This window comes from Aplidium turbinatum, chromosome 16 (genome assembly GCF_918807975.1).
Source record: "Aplidium turbinatum chromosome 16, kaAplTurb1.1, whole genome shotgun sequence".
NCBI classification, from domain to species: domain Eukaryota; kingdom Metazoa; phylum Chordata; class Ascidiacea; order Aplousobranchia; family Polyclinidae; genus Aplidium; species Aplidium turbinatum.
This window is the reverse complement of record NC_137487.1, coordinates 11,801,672-11,818,095: the sequence shown is the minus strand read 5'-3', so window position 1 is coordinate 11,818,095 and position 16,424 is coordinate 11,801,672. Positions and strand designations below refer to the sequence as shown.

General features: G+C 37.0%; 1 protein-coding gene across 1 annotated transcript; it reads right to left on the bottom strand.

Moving 5' to 3' along the window:
• Positions 1 to 4,831: 4,831 nt before the first annotated feature.
• On the bottom strand, positions 4,832 to 10,762 carry LOC145785603 (arylacetamide deacetylase-like). The gene is made up of 9 exons (XM_082597275.1): positions 10,567 to 10,762; positions 10,158 to 10,305; positions 8,982 to 9,056; positions 8,776 to 8,839; positions 8,229 to 8,362; positions 7,604 to 7,802; positions 6,640 to 6,756; positions 6,144 to 6,348; positions 4,832 to 5,583 (listed from the first exon to the last, which is right to left on the bottom strand). The coding sequence occupies exons 1-9, from the start codon at positions 10,711 to 10,713 to the stop codon at positions 5,416 to 5,418; spliced, it is 1,257 nt and encodes a 418-aa protein (XP_082453401.1). The 5' UTR covers positions 10,714 to 10,762; the 3' UTR covers positions 4,832 to 5,415.
• Positions 10,763 to 16,424: the final 5,662 nt, after the last annotated feature.

The following is a 16,424-nucleotide window of genomic DNA, read 5'->3' as shown; positions in this document are numbered from 1 at the left end:
TATAAAAATTATCATGTGGTGAAAAAATATTGAAAACCTTCAACCTGAAAACATCAGCACTATCAAAGTCAGAAAAAATATATTTCGACTCTAATCCATTGCAAATTTGGGCAAGGCTGACTCTGCTTTGGTAAAGACCCTTGGTAAAGACCAACCTTAATCCACCACTGTTTGCAATGAGTGTTACAGAAACCATGACATCAACTCATTTATAATTACACATATCCAATAACGATACACAGCCAGGGGCTCTGAGAAGGGGGGGGAGTCGGGCAACTTTCCCCCCTAGCATAATATTGTAAAGGAAAAACAAATGCAGAGAAGGATGGATTTGAAACTGCTCAAGTAGGCTTCTTGAATGAGGCAGCTTTATTTTGAATTTCCTATGTGGCCTGGTTACACTTGAAAATGACACAAGCTACAGTTGATCACTTACTCCAAAAATGATATGACCACGAGAGTCAAACCAGCGCTGTGTGATCTCGAGCCGGGCACATAACCACTGAGCTAACACCGGTGGACTTACGCCTGGCCAATGCAGTTTTTGAAGTCAAGGTTCCGTTGGTCAAGCAAAAGTAGTAGGCTACACGCTTAGCCAATCGCAGCAGCACCAGTTTTTAAGTTAAAACAATAGAAAATTGATGATGCAGAAATCAGTAGGCTTAACAGGCATCAAATTTTACGTCTTGAAACAGTTTAACAATGCCTACCTTAATACAAGAATGATTCGTTCTTGATGAGATACATTTGAAGTTGCATATGCTATGATCGAAAAATACTTGGAACTGCCTATTTTATTCAAAAATTTGTTTTTTTTTAAGTTGTTACACTATCATTTTAGTGGCAAAAATGGGCCCCCCTCAAACGTGCACAAACGAAAAACTACTCGTTTTTCCTTCACAATATTATGCTAGGGGGGAAAGTTGCCCGACTTTCCCCCTCTCGGAGCCCCTGGCTGTGTATTGCCATTGGATATGTGTAATTATAAATGAGTTGATGTCATTGGTTTCTGTAACACTCATTGCAAACAGTGGTGGATTAAGGTTGGCAAGGGTCTTTACCAAAGCAGAGTCAGCCTTGCCCAAATTTGCAATGGATTAGAGTAGAAATATATTTTTTCTGACTTTGATGGTCCTAATGTTTTCAGGTTGAAGATTTTCAATATTTTTTCACCACATGATATTTTTTATAATGTGACCCTGATTGTAAATAGTTTCTTATAAATTTCATGGAAACCAAAGATGTAAATTTTGAAACTTAATGTCAAATAGTATTGGAACATTATTGCATTTGAGTCTTTGCTACATTATTTTTGTCATTGAGTTTGTTTGTCACATATCCATGATTGTTGCTTGCATATCCTTTGTACTAACTACTTAGAAAGTATTTTAAGCAGTACTTAGTCAGTTTGTACCTATTATGCTTTAACACATAACTATGGGTGCAAATAGTTCAAATATAGCATTTTCAATTCTCCACATTACATAGCTTTCAAACTAAAACGTCATTTTTTATTATTATCAGCTTATATAGTTAAAATAGAGACAAAAGTTGCATTAGAGCATATATAAACATGGACCTTCTGGAACTTTTAAGCCAAAAACCAACATTCTAGCTTAACCGGTTTCCAAGTTATGGGATTTTCATGAAATTTGACCCTCGGATGACCTTTAAAAATTATGGGCCACCTCGGTGTAGGTGGCACAAACCCAAAACCTTCTCAGAAGTTGGTTTTAGGTCCATACGCCAATTTTGGTTAATCTGATTTTTTGATTTGAAAAAAAATTTTTTTTCACTCCACCCTAACCTTCATTGAAGGTAATAAGTTGGACCAGGCAACTGGCCACCGCACGGCAGTAATGCTTATAAGGGGACTCATTGTATTAATCTCCTGTGCAGGCCTTGTAGGCTATCTCTGGTAGTCTATGCAATGGATTAATCTCCTGCGTTTAATCGCAGCTCGTAACTATAGTGTCTTCTGTTCTACTTTTACGATAATCGCATCAACAACTTCGTCTAGTTGATTGATTGAATCTTTATCCTCGGACTGGGAAAGCTTATTGAAGAGCCTAATCCTGGCAGTTTCGCATACTTGTAGACTGCAGGGGTTCCCAACCGGGGGTACTTATACCCCCAAGGGGTACGAGATTTAACATCAAGGGGTACGAAGATCCTTGGGGCACAGAACAGTTTTATTTTGGAATTATAAATGATATTACGCCACTACGGTCTTTGCTTTGAAAAAAATATATATACGGTATCTACAAATAATTGTTGTTATTTAGTAGGCTTTTTTAAGAAGCCTCATTGTCTCATAACAATGAGTTTCTTTACTTGCTGCTGCTGAAAATGAAAATGGAAACCTTGCCAATTGTTCTTGTCTTGATCAAATTGCAAATAGGCTAACTCCTTGCTGCAAAATGTCAAAAATGAAATTATTTCCCATTTGAAGATGCTGGTTGATTCTTTGGATGGTTACTTTTTTGCTGGCGAATTGAATTATTTCCAGCATTGGATTATAAATTCATTTCTTTTTGATTTAACAAAAACGTCGGATGAGGATAATTTGAAGGAGAACGTCATCGAAATGAAAAGCTGCCAAAAATTGAAACTGCTATTTGACAAATCAAAGTTAGAAGATTTTTGGTGTGTTGGTATGAATTTTTTCCAAATCTTGCTATGGAAGCAGCAACTGGAAGATGATTTACGTGTTGCTTGCCTTGAGTAAAATCGAACCATCGTTGGAGCAAATTTCATCAATGAAACAGCAACAAATATCTCAGTGAGAAGTGACAAACAAAATAACTGACATTTAATTTCTTTTGGTCATTTTAGTGTGAATTATCGGTTTAACGTTTAATTGAGCTATAAAAGCAATTTAATTTAGCAATAAATACCTAACAAATTCAATCAGAATATTGCGGGGTAGGCTACGAAGAATGCTCTGACCTGACAAAGGAGTACGAACAGCAAAAAAGGTTGGGAACCCCTGTATGTAGCCTAGATTAGAGGCTTTGTATCGCTGACGCAGGCCCGGTCACCGAGATTGGCAGAGTGAAGTTTCCGATTGTTGAAGTCTTGTTGCCGGGGAATTATTCTATCCATTAGATGCTGCTGAATGGAGAGCAGTCCTTAACGTGCGTTGCTCAAGCGCACATCCGGAGAGTGGAACCAGCACAGCTTGATCTTAAAGCCTCTTCGTTCCAGAAGTCACGCGCTAACCAATTGAGCTATCGGGGCGGGCTATAGTAAACTTACATGAGTGTTTTGTATCATTCTACGCGCTGCAGAGTCAGACTGCAGTGGTTCAACACGTGAGTCGTGACACTGGGCATTTAAAGTTTGAAACCGTGTGCTTTGAATAAGTTTGAAGTTTAGACTGCATCGAAACAGTCAGAGGTAGGCTACATGAACGTGAAGAAAAAGAGAAAAGCTTGGATTGCAGCAAGACAGCGATTGCCTTACGCCCTTACTTGGCGTCAAAACAGTTTGCCCGGTAAGCTCTGCTGCTTGTGAGAGGTCGTTTTCTAATCTTCGTAGATTTAAAATCTGGCTGAGAAATACTTTGGGACAGGAAAGGTTGAATGCTAGCATTGTTTGCAACATTCACCAAAATATTCTTAATGACATTGCTAATGAGTTTTCAATGTGCACTACCGTAAGATGCAATATGTTCGGTTGTAAAAGTTTTTGTGATGTGTTTGAAAGTTATTATTTTTTTCCTAAATTTGCAAATGTTCTTCTTTAGCTTCGATTGTTTTCAGTCTCTTGACTAGTGACTTTGTCCTATAGTGCACCAAGTGTAGTGATTCTAGTCAAAGCGAGGACAAGAAGAAAAGCATAAATTCTGTTTTTTTTTTGGAAAAACTAAGTAGCCTACCGGTATTCATTGGAAGGTCATAGATTCGTTCGAATTCCGCCGGAGGTACCAACTTTTCTTTGCTTGTTTTTTGATCTTACAACAGTCATTCACAAGAGCACTAATAGCACTTTTATCTCCATGATTTCTTATCTCTATATTATGCTGTTATAATAGCTAATTTACCGAGGTCCGGTGATTGTTTGAAGGCATACTAAAGGAAATTTTCAAACGGGAATTAAGCATTAAAATGCGTAAACTGAACATGTAAGAACACATTTAAAAAAAAATTTGTTTTCAATGGCACTGGCAAGGTCCAGAGTTTAATTTATTGTTAATTTTTTCAAAATGACCATAAAGTAAAAACACTGATAGAGAATACGTCACTATCGACAGCAATAACAAAAGCCACGCTACCACATCTGATGTTTTGAGCAAACTGTCTGATGTTTTGATGTTGAAATCTGATGTTTTGATGTAGGCTACATACATACATAGCCTACAGTTAAGTCGCCCGCAGTAACAACTATTGCCCGATCAGCTTATTGCTAGTCAAGAGTGACGTAGACTTGTACAGTCGCACGCTTCGCTGCTCACGCCCATTCCCGTTTTAAAAGCTCTGACAAAAGCACGCGTAGAATGCTGATCAGACCGCAATGGGGCAAAATTTTATTGAAAATCGTTTTATGGTAGCATGTTAAACGCAAAGAACGTGTACAATCGCCAAGTCAGGTTTTTCCTTTAGTATCCCTTTAATAAACTTAATTAATACCGGTACCACTACAATTGTGTAGGCTACAAAAATATGCATCCCCCCGATGTTTAAAATCATCTAAAATTTGATAAACGTTGATTTATCCCCCCCCCAAATCCTCACCTAACTTCGGCACCACTGCTTTTAAGTTAAAATATTTTTACACTTTTTGATTTTCCTTCAGCCTAGGCTACACCTTTACCAGAAAGAGCTTGTTATTAGTTTAGTATTTATTCCCGTACGCTTAAAATTTAACTTAGAAACTAACACAAATTCGTTTTAATATAAAAACAATCTTTCTTTTCTGGACTTTGACGTAAAGTTCCACCATGATGTGTTATGGGACTTAGGTTGCTAAACAGCATGAGATATATGTTAAAATTGATTTAAATTCTGAAAAGCAAAAAAAAACTGAAAGTTCACAAAGAAAACAACGCCATTTGCACTTAGGGCTCAATGAATTTTGATTCATTCTATTTAGGCCTACCGCGGTTAAACTGTTTGGTTTAGTTTGGAAGTTTTCAAGTTGGCAAAAAAATAGTGTTTAGGCTATAGCCTATTCTCAGCTCAAAACCTTGACGACAGCCAAACCCGCGTAAGCTATAGCTCACTCACTCAGAAAATTAGTCCTATATTTTTGTAATCTACAAACAGTGAATCAATACAATGAGACTAATTTGCTGGTCAGTATATGATGGTTTTTCAATTAAATCGAAGACGTGTACAATAAGTTACAAAACAGACATGAAAACATTACAAAGTACAGTGTCGATTGAGTACAACGTTGTCAACATAAAAACCGTCATTGCATAAAATACTTTCTCACGTATTCAAATAAAATATTATTTTGCTTCCCATAGTAAGTACCAGGAAAAAAAGAGCCAACAGTAGCTGTTGCATGAAGACTATCAGGTAAATACTGGAAGGTAACTGCTTTGTTGAGACGTTTAAGTCTTTCATGAAGTATCACCTAACAAAAATAATATCGTAGATATAAGCATCTCCTAAAATTTGTAAACAACATTGTGTGCTAGTAGGCTATAATGGCCTGTATGATGTAGGAGACATGCGCCTTCCAATGTAGTGTGTGAGCTTTAGTCATCTATATGCATGTTTTATGAATGATACTATACTGTAGCCTACTATTGCATACATGCTTAGTGAAGTACAAATAATCTAAATGCACTATTTAATACTAGGCCACTCTATTTATACTGCTGTAGACCACATAAGCTTAATATAGGCCTTCCTGCACCCCACAAAACCCTTGCCAACAATCTCATAATGCCTACGCTTGACGGAAAATCTCTACAATAAGAACAATGTTGATGACACAATGTGTAACATCTGTTCATCTACTCACCACAGCGGCAGATCAAGAACAGCGCTTGATCCTACAATCCTTCTTTGTTACTCTTAGAATTTTTACGTCGTTGAAACTATATGGTGTCTACATAGGCTACAATTCGGACCACTTTCATAAACCTTGTACACGACAATCAAGTTCAACAAAACCTATACTCGACTTACCCCATCATCTCGTATTGCATCGTACTCGCAAACTAAAATGTGGGTTCTAGGCAAACCAGAAAGTTCATCATCACTAATCATCAGTGGAGCTATTCTAGGATCTAATAAGCTGTTTTGCATCCGAGATAAAACTCTCTTGTTCAACTTGGCTTTTTGTAATGACGTCAGTGAAGCCAAAGTAGAATTGTAGCCTCTAACTTTATACCTGAAACAGCACGAGAAGAAACCATGCGTTGAAACAATATATTCAGGATTCCATTAGAGTTGTATAAGATATCAAATAGGCTACTACTTGTATAACTTTTCATTATAATTTAAATATTATGCAGCGTTTAATGCCATGCATGAAGAAAACGCATAGCTGCATAAAGCAATTTTTCGTGGACATAAGGCGTAGGCTATGTGAAAAAAACGCGTGTTATTTGAAAACATCTTTCGTTTCAAATGAATTTTGAGCTGCTACTGTAAACCTTGTTTCTCACTTCACTTTGCTTACTTTTCCGGAACAGCTTCGCCACCGATCCCTTTCAAATTTTCAACAAGTTTAACGTCGGCATGGTTGATATGGCCGTTTTCAGCAATTACCTCAGCCAAATCCAAACGGTCGTTGAGGCTGCAAACAAGTAACTTTATTCCATGCCAAACTAACAAGATTTGAAAGTTTTGGTACAAAGGTGATTTTCTTGAACCATAACACGATAAAACCCAGAAATTACACGCAATTTAGTATAATTTAGTTTCTTTAACTTCAGCAAAAAAGTGTGCTCAGCGATCAAGTTTTTTGAGTCATTGTCTAGTCACTCTAATATAGCAATGCAGCGATGACCAAATATCAAAAATGCTCTGAGGATGCGGATTAATCGGCAGCAGTGGCCGAGTGGTTAGCGCGTTGGGCTCGCAGTCGAGAGCCTGCATGTTCGACTCCAGCCACCGCACTTGCTGTTGTTTCTCTGGGCGAGAAACTATACGATAATTGCCTCTACCCAGTGATCGATTTCGAGTAACGGGTAGTACCAAATTTAAGTTATAAGTAGAGTAGACAACCGGAAACAGACATTGCCGTCGGCTGCAGCGTGGGTCAGGTGTACGTCGGAAGGCGTACACCGATGCATAGCGCTCAAGTCCGCTTTCCGCAATGCAGGATAAAGATAATAAAACAAACAAACAAACAATTAATATCTTAAGAAAATACTAGTCTATAAATTTCAGCACTGGCTTGCATCTTCGCGCTAACAAGAAGATTAACAATGAGCAACAAACGTGACTCACGGTCAGGCTAATTCTTGCGTTTTGCGTAGATTAAGCTTATTTCTGTTCATGATTGCGGCGTTTTTACAAGAAATAAGCTTAACTCTAAAAATATAGACTACTGTAAAGTACGGTAATCTTAGCAAACTGACAACTCACTCACACAAAGAATGGGGTAAATTGAAACAAAGGACCAGGGTAAAAAGACTTACCCAATGTAAGCTAACCAAAACTTGGGAATAAGGGTTTTGGAAAAGGCAAATTGATGATTTTGTTGCTGACTTGGCAGACGAAAATTTCCCATTTGTAGAATAGGATATATGAGGGAAATCATGGAAGGGGTATGGATTGAAGGGTTTTTCTTTTTCCGTCTTAATAGCTCAAGGGTGACTGCCATCGCTAAATTTCCACCTGAAAAAATGTAACAAAAGCTGCACATCAAGACACACAAGAAACGGTTTGGCATCAAACAACAATGGTGATGACTCAGCCAGTGTCGACTGCATATCTGAGTGGTAAGTACCCTAGATTGGAGTTCGAAAAGTCGCCGGTGCGACACCGCTCAAGAGCATTTGGCAAGACACTTGGCATGCCTGAATATGGACATGAAGATTGGCTTTCCTGCCTTCCCGTCCATTTAATCTAGGTCTTTAACTACCGAGCGTAAGCGTGGATACGACATACAAACAAACTCTGTGAATAACGCGTTTGCAATCTGTAGAAAGGGCGTGAGATTGTTTGTTTCCATTTCTTGCGTCTGGACTCTTTGCGGTGCTTACATGGCAGACTCAACAAATTGCTAGCATGTAATTTGGATTCAACAAAAAAGAAACACACCAGCACTGTCTCCAGCAAGAACCAACTTATCTGGATCAACATGAAATTCCTTCCCACGTTTCATGAAGTTCAAGGTGCTGTTTAAGCAATCTTCATAAGGAATAGGGAAAGGGTATTGAGGAGCTCTTCTATATCTAAAAAACATAATAGCTTGCCACAGTGACGTAACAGTTCATTTTTGCTTAGCTGGATTCCTCATGCTTGAAGTTAGAGCTGATGCAAATGACCTCTGTCGATGAGAAAGGTCATGCTCAATTGTCTCACAAATAGTTTGCCTGGAGTCTTGCATATCCAATGCAATCAGTTTCACGTAAATATAATATATATACAAATGGATATAGCCCTTGAACCACAAAATTATTTCAGACAATGTTATTGACAGTGTCTATTGGGAGTAGGAAATAAACACGAACAGGTAATAAGCTTTTGAGGTTTTAAGGAGGATGTTACAAAAGCGTGCACAAGCATTGATTAAAAATGCACTTTTACGTTTACTATTAATTGAAGTATGGGATAACTGAAGCAAAATCGAATATAACTAACATACTCCGGAGAAAATACTAGAAGTCCAGTTTCTTCAGCTGCTTGTATCAGAAGACGCATATGGGTGTCTGCAAATACATACTAGAAGCAATGGCTTTGCTAATAAAGTATTTCTAACTAACCTACCATGATTGTTTTTGCTCATAAATGATCATGAACAGAATGATATAACACAAGAAGTACAGCACAGAATACATTGACGCCACTCACTTAAGTTTCCAAACACCCAACCTCCTCCATGGTAAAAGACCATTGCAGGTCCAGGGTTTTTTCGTTCAGTAAAAGCTGAAACACAATAATTAGAATTTTTTATGGTTTGGTTTGAAAAGATTTAAAGACCTTAAACACGCTAGTAATTTAAAAAGTTCATTTTTGCAAACAATTATGGTCATGATGTTTGTGCTGTTACTGCTGTTAGTGTTAGCCTATGTTCAATTGCTCAATGCTCATGTAGCCTATTTAACTCATGTTTACACCTACAGCTTAATCTCTGTTTTGGCTGCTTAAGTTACACCTAAAAAATTTTTTTTTTGTTTTATTATCTTTATCCTGCATTGCGGGAAAGCGAACTTGAGCGCTATGCATCGGTGTACGCCTTCCGACGTACACCTGACCCACGCTGCAGCCGACTGCAATGTCTGTTTCCGGTTATCTACTCTACTTATGACTTAAATTTGGTACTACCCATTACTCGAAATCGATCACTGGGTAGGGGCAATTATTGTAAAGTTTCTTGCCCAGAGAAACAACAGCAAGTGCGGGTGGCTGGAGTCGAACATGCAGGTTCTCGACTGCGAGCCCAACGCGCTAACCACTCGGCCACTGCTGCCGATAAATACTTAATACTGTATTATACAGAAGATATTCGGTTGTTGCCTGATTTACACCTTTTAGTTTTAATATCACACATTCTTGTTCATTCATGCTCAAAATGGAAGTTTGTATCAGAAACATTGTTTTGGTCTCATAAATATTCATGATGGAAAGCAATTTAGGCCTACAAAATTGCTATACTTTTTCACAAAGAAGCATTTTCTGACAGCAATTTGATAGGCCTATTGCATAATTGGGTAATATGTAGAACACAATTTGCTGTATATGCTCACTGCATTGTTCCTGTTAGGCTTTTATTTGATACAATGTAGCTCATGCAGCCTATCTTATGTATGAGCAAAGAGTATAAGTTTATTTACAATGTAAGTCTGTCATTAGAGATTGAATCTAAATGTTTTTAAGTTGATTATGTAGACTAAACATAAACTGATAGTCTGCATTCAATTAGAAAGTGGTGCAGAAGCTATTGTGACATGAGCAGAAGCAGTTCGTCAACTTCATTGCACCCTAACTACGATAACATTTATATTAAATCAAACTTCTAAGAAATACCTTTTGGTATCACAATGACAGAATCAACACCAGCAAAATTCATGTATTTAATCTGTATCTCATCTGAATGAGAATAGGGAAATGAAAGTGGGAGGTTTCCAGGGTATGACCACCATCGGTTGAATCCAAGCCACTCAGAAACACTGGCCTGTTATAACAATCCATTATAAGTGGCCTGGCAATAAAATAGAGTCTAGAATAATTTTTATTTCTTATGTCAGATAGTTTTTAGGTTACCGATAGCTAACTGTTTTTAAGAATATAAAGATTGTAGTTTTAAAATCTAAACACACCATTACAATAGCCTACCAATAACACCTTTAGTCACACTTTAAATTTTAAATTATAGATTTTATACATTGTCAATTTAGCTTACATACAATACCAGTAAGATTTAGCGTTTACTTACTGTTGTTTCTGATGCCGCTAACACATTCACTAATAGTTGAAAATGCATTCGATCAGGAATAGTCACAGAAATTGGATAATGAATACAATATCCAAGAAAAAGTGCAAAAATTGCGAAAAAAGCTGACACTTTCAAAAGTAGGCGCATTCTTGAATTTAAATAAACAAAAATATTGACAAACTAGGGTAATAAAAGCATCCTTTAATTGAAAACATCACATTTAATGCATCAAAATCCCCAAAATTAGGCTAATTATAGCCTATTATTAAGAATTAACAAGAAATGGAGTAAAAAAATAAAATAAACTGTGTAGGCTAATAAGCTTTAAACTGTAGAGTGTGTAATTCTGTAATAATACGGTTAAAATGACAGAAAACAATGCAGAAAAATCAGCAATTCTGTAAATAAGTCAGGGTTCGATCTTAGCACTGGTCCTCTGGCCAATGTCTAGTGCAAGTTCCCCGTGGACCAGTACGAATCGTTTCACACTGGTCCGACTGTCCAGTATGAAAATATCATTGTATTATGTCGTTTGATCGTTTAGAGTGCGTGGTTCTCGTTTGCACTTCTCTTCAAACAACAAAACACGTGATCTGTGGGTGTTAAGAAAAAAGCAATTGCAACATAACGTGACACTGTTAAATCGTAAGAAAAAGAGTAATCGCAACAACACGTGAGCTCTGATAGCCTAGTACAGTACTCTCAAGAGATTTGATGCATAAAAAAGTTAAGATTGTGCTAGAGAGCATGTGAGTGATGAGGCATCAAATTAACTTAATACAAGGCCAGACAAACACACATCGGATTCCGATTATGACCCCGTGATCGTCCAGTCATCAGACTCCGATTATAATATAACCAATCATCGGATTCAGAAATTGAAGAAGAGCCCCATGTAGATTGAAGACTCAACGTAGATTGAATGTCTTGCCTAGATGGGTCTGCTACTATTTGGTGAGTCCGATTCGGTGAGTCCGATTCGGTGAGTCCGATTCGGTGAGTCTGATTCGGTGAGTTCCTAACTTCTAACCCCTAACCTTAACCCCTAACCCTAAAACGGCAATGATAATTAGACTACGGTACCCGATAATTTAAAAAAAAAATTGAAAAAACCCCCCGTTAAGGGATCGGACTCATCGAATCGGACTAACCGAATCGGACTCACCGAATCGGACTAACCGAATCGGACTCACCGAATCGGACTCACCGAAACGGGCCATTCCGTGCCTAGATAAACTGTTGTTACTGTTATTGCCATTGTATATATTTCCATATTATTGCCACCATTCATTATTGTCGTTTTAAGGTGGTTTTCCCTGGGTTGGCCTCGTGCTTCCCATGACAATCTTGTTTTCATCAGTAAACGGGACGGACCAGTGCGATCTTGTGCGGACCAGTGCAAATGGTTAGCCACTGGTCCGGTTAGCCAGTGCGAAAAAAAGTTAAGGTCGAACCCTGTAAGTTGTGACAATTTTCTTTGAACTGAACATTGCTAAGTGGTTAATAAAGCTGCTCTATGAGTAGACAAGAACATTCAGCAAAAGTTCCATTTGTTGACATCATAACTTGCATTTCATAAAGCAGGGATGGCGAACCACTGACCCGCGCACAAAGTGACCCATCACAGATTTTCAGTGACCCACTTGTCTTTTTTAAAGTAATGAAATTTAAACAAATATTTCAGCAAAGAATAAATGTTTCACTAAATATTTGCGATAAGGCCTCACCCTATTTTAATCTAGTACCGTACCGAATTGCCATATAGCAGTCTGACACAACTTAAGTTGTGATAATGTTTTACAGCGATTTGTTGAATTGTTGGAAGAAGTATATACAACTTTTTTTAGCTGAAAAAAATCAAAAATATCCAGATTTAAGCGAAAGTACGTGGTTGAATGATTTACATTTTTTCGCTGATTTCACAATGCATTACAATAAGTTAAATACCGGTACTAAATTGCAAGGCTGTGGAAATATTGTACTATCCATGTTTGGGCACATTAAAGCATTTGAGAAGAAACTCACTATTTTTTCTGTAGACCTTGAACAAGGTCAGCTGAAATATTTTCCTCAGTTGTAGAAGCACTTTACCCGCACCAATTTAACTTATTAACAAAAGCAAACTGCACTCAACAAGTACCGGTACCGTATGTTTTACTGACGAAAGAGGCCAAAAATGTAATGTCAGAAAGGTTTACCCAGTTCCGAAAGCTAGATACTACATTGCAGTTCATTCTTTTCCCACATGCAATTCAATTTGAAAATCTTGAATTATCAAACTTCGAATGGCTTCGTCTTTACAACTTGCAAATTGAAATGATAGACTTTCAAGAAAGTGCAGTTTGGAAAACAAAATTTGTAGACTTAAATCAGCTCCTACAAAAAATTGAAATGAAAACGGATATGGATGGTTGTGACTTTCCTGCTGTTGAAAATAATGCTGAAATTATATTTTTTACAGAGTGGAACTTCCTGCCAAAATCGTTTGAAACTATGAAAAAATTTGCGGTAGCTCTGTTAACGTTGTTTGGTTCTTCATATTCGTGCGAATCTTTATTTTCGCACATGAATTTTATACAATCAAGCACATGGAATCGTCTCAGCTCAGATATGAGTGCTGCATGTGTGAAGCTAAAAACTACGGATTACCAAACAAGGATAATAAGACTTGCAGAGAAGATGCAGCAGCAAGTTTCGCATTAAGACGTAATTAAATGTATGACCCACTTTTGCTTTTTCAAGGATTAAGGTCTCTTTTGTGACCCATGCACTAAAAAAGGTTCGCCATCCCTGCCATCCCAATTTCTAAAATATTTGAAAAATGCCTTTATGAACGGATTTACAGTTATTTTGACAAATCAGATCTTCTGACTTCATGTCAACATGGTTTCAGGAGTGGTCATTCTACCTCACTCGCTGTCTCTCACATATACGATGAATTTATTTCAAATATAGATAAAAAAAACATAACTTGTTCAATATTTCTTGACCTTGCAAAAGCATTCGATACAGTAAATCATGATATCCTAATCAAGAAATTACAAAGATATGGAATACGTGGACTACCTTTGAAACTATTAGAAAGTTATCTCACACACAGAAAGCAATACACAATAATTAATGGTATGGCATCAGGTCTGCGCAGTATAACATGTGGTGTTCCACAGGGTTCCACTCTTGGACCGTTGTTATTCATTATTTACATAAACGATCTTCCTTCCATTTCTTCTTTCCAAGTGAGCCTTTTTGCGGATGACACCAATTTAACTATGTCCAACAAAAATCTTTCTTCTCTAGAACAAAACGTCAATACAGAATTGATCAAAATTGACAACTGGATGAAAATGAACAAGCTCTCCATTAACTACAACAAAACTGAGTACATGATACTAACTAAACAAAAGCTCGATGTAAGGATGCACGTTACGATAAACGGAATTAAATTGCAAAGAAAAAAGTGTATTAAATATCTTGGTGTATTAATTGATGACTCTCTCAACTGGAAATGTCACATTCAAAATGTTTGTAAAAACTTGCTAGAGGCTCCTGGGCCATTCTTCAACTTAGAAATTATGTGGATACTAACACACTGAAGACTGTGTATTACAGTCTTATATATTCTCATCTTCAATACTGCATATCCAGCTGGGGTGGAGCTTGTGACAATGCGCTGGATCATTTATTTAAGCTGCATAAAAGAGTTGTTAGAACCATGACATTCAGCAACTATACAGCTCACACATTGCAACTCTTCCAAAAACTACAGCTGTTAAATATACAAGAAATTTATAAACTGGAGATAGCAAAATACATGCACAGAGTCCATTTAAATTTATTACCAGAAACGGAATGTAATATCTTCCACAGACTATCTGAATGCCACTCACACAATACGCGCCAATCATCCAGCAGTAACTATTTTGTTTCAAGGGTGAGTACTGAATTAGGTAAAAGGCAGATGTTAATAAGGGGTCCTAAAGTGTGGCATGAGGTCCCAGGTGATCTCAAAAGTCTTTCTCCAACTTCTTTTAAAAGAAACTTTAAAAACTACCTTCTTGATTTAAACGACACTGTTGAATAATAACTGTTTTGTCTATATAATTACATTATTCTATTCTATTTGCTCATCTCTTTGGTATATATATATATGTTGCTTTTTATCTTTTTTTACTGATTAAAATTGTCGATTAATATCTCTTAAACTCCACTCACAATTAATTCATTCAGCAGCATGGTAAACCTGCTTAGTTTGTTTGCTTTTTTTTTTTTTTTTCTTTTTTGCATAATGAAAACATGTGTATCTGTATCACCAAATGCTTGATTTTTTGTATATGTGTTTGTGTATTTACTGTATACGTATATGTTATTTAGGCCTACATCACCTAGCTTGAGGTGGCTGCTGACTAGATGACCGTTTGGTCTTTTCGCAGTCTCCTCGTCATATGACACACAACCAATTATTGTATACTTTGTATTCTTTTCATGTTTGTGTTTGTGACAAATAAATGAACTGACTGACTGACTGACTCATAAAGCTATTAATTATGTTTTGGCTATGGGAAAGCCTATACTTGTCCTACTTGGTAAATAGGCTAACTGATTACCCATTAGCCTACTAATGTCATAATCTGTTAGCCTATGTGCCATCAATAAAGTAACTCTCTTTTGACCAATAGTATGCACATTGCACAAAGCTCAAACCAGATGAATCAAGCCAACTCCAATGTAAGAGCCTTCTAAAGCCTACAAGTTTATTGTCACAGTTTCACATAGGCTACTCATTCAACGTTTTATAGGTTTGCTAACCAAAAATACGAAAAGCTGGTTAACTCATGATATCATTTAACTGTCCAAGGAAGATGCTGTGATGCCAATATAACCTGACTAACCTAGGCTAACGCAAGTGGAGAATCAAAAATCAGACAACATTTTCGAATCAAAAGCGCTTGAATCAAAGGGAATTCCCCGTAAAGATTTCAGTGTTTTTGGTTCAGATTATTTTTATCTAGCAAGTGAAAACAAAAAGGTCAGCAGCCTCTCAAGCACGTGTAGCCTCACAGTCCATACTAAGTGAAAATCACAATATTTTAAAACTCTTTTTCATGATTTAAAAGAAAATGCTTGATACTGAAACTGCTTGATAAACTTGCTTGATAAACTGCTTGCTAAACTGAAACTGAACTGATAAGGCATCATTACAAGTTACAACTATAGACAGAGGCATTTCGATTGCTTTCGTGTTTTTCGGATTAATTTTAGTTCAGTTTGATTTTATTTCTGACTATAATAACGAAAAAACAATATATGAAAAACATAGCAGAGGTCTAGAAAAAGATAGAAGCGACAAAACGCGAACGTTATAGCAGCGTGCATGATACCAAAGCAGGACAATCAATTTAAAATATGGCACGGTCGCAACACCTTAATACAATTTTTATAAATTTAAAAAAGAGAGATAAAATATAGGCTAGAGAATTTTATACAGTGATGTACGAGCATACACAAAATATTGACGTCGTCAGCGTAAACGCAAACGTTCGAAAAAACATACGCCGTATGCGTCAACGTCAGCGCATACACTAGCGTAAACTAATTTTGTTTGCTAGGTGCCAAACATGCACACGGTATAAACCACTCGAAACAAACAAGTTGTATTTTGAATTTCCACGAAGATACACAAGCATCTGAAAGTGTTGATCTGACCTTTTGCTGTGTTTTAATTCCAATATGTCTTTGCCCATTGAAAACATTCTTTCAACTGCAGCGCTGGAAGGTATTGGCGTGTTGTAGCAAAAAATATAGGCTGCATTAAAAAGTATGCGTTGACGCTATGCGCTAAAAACCGGCGAAAACTTTAA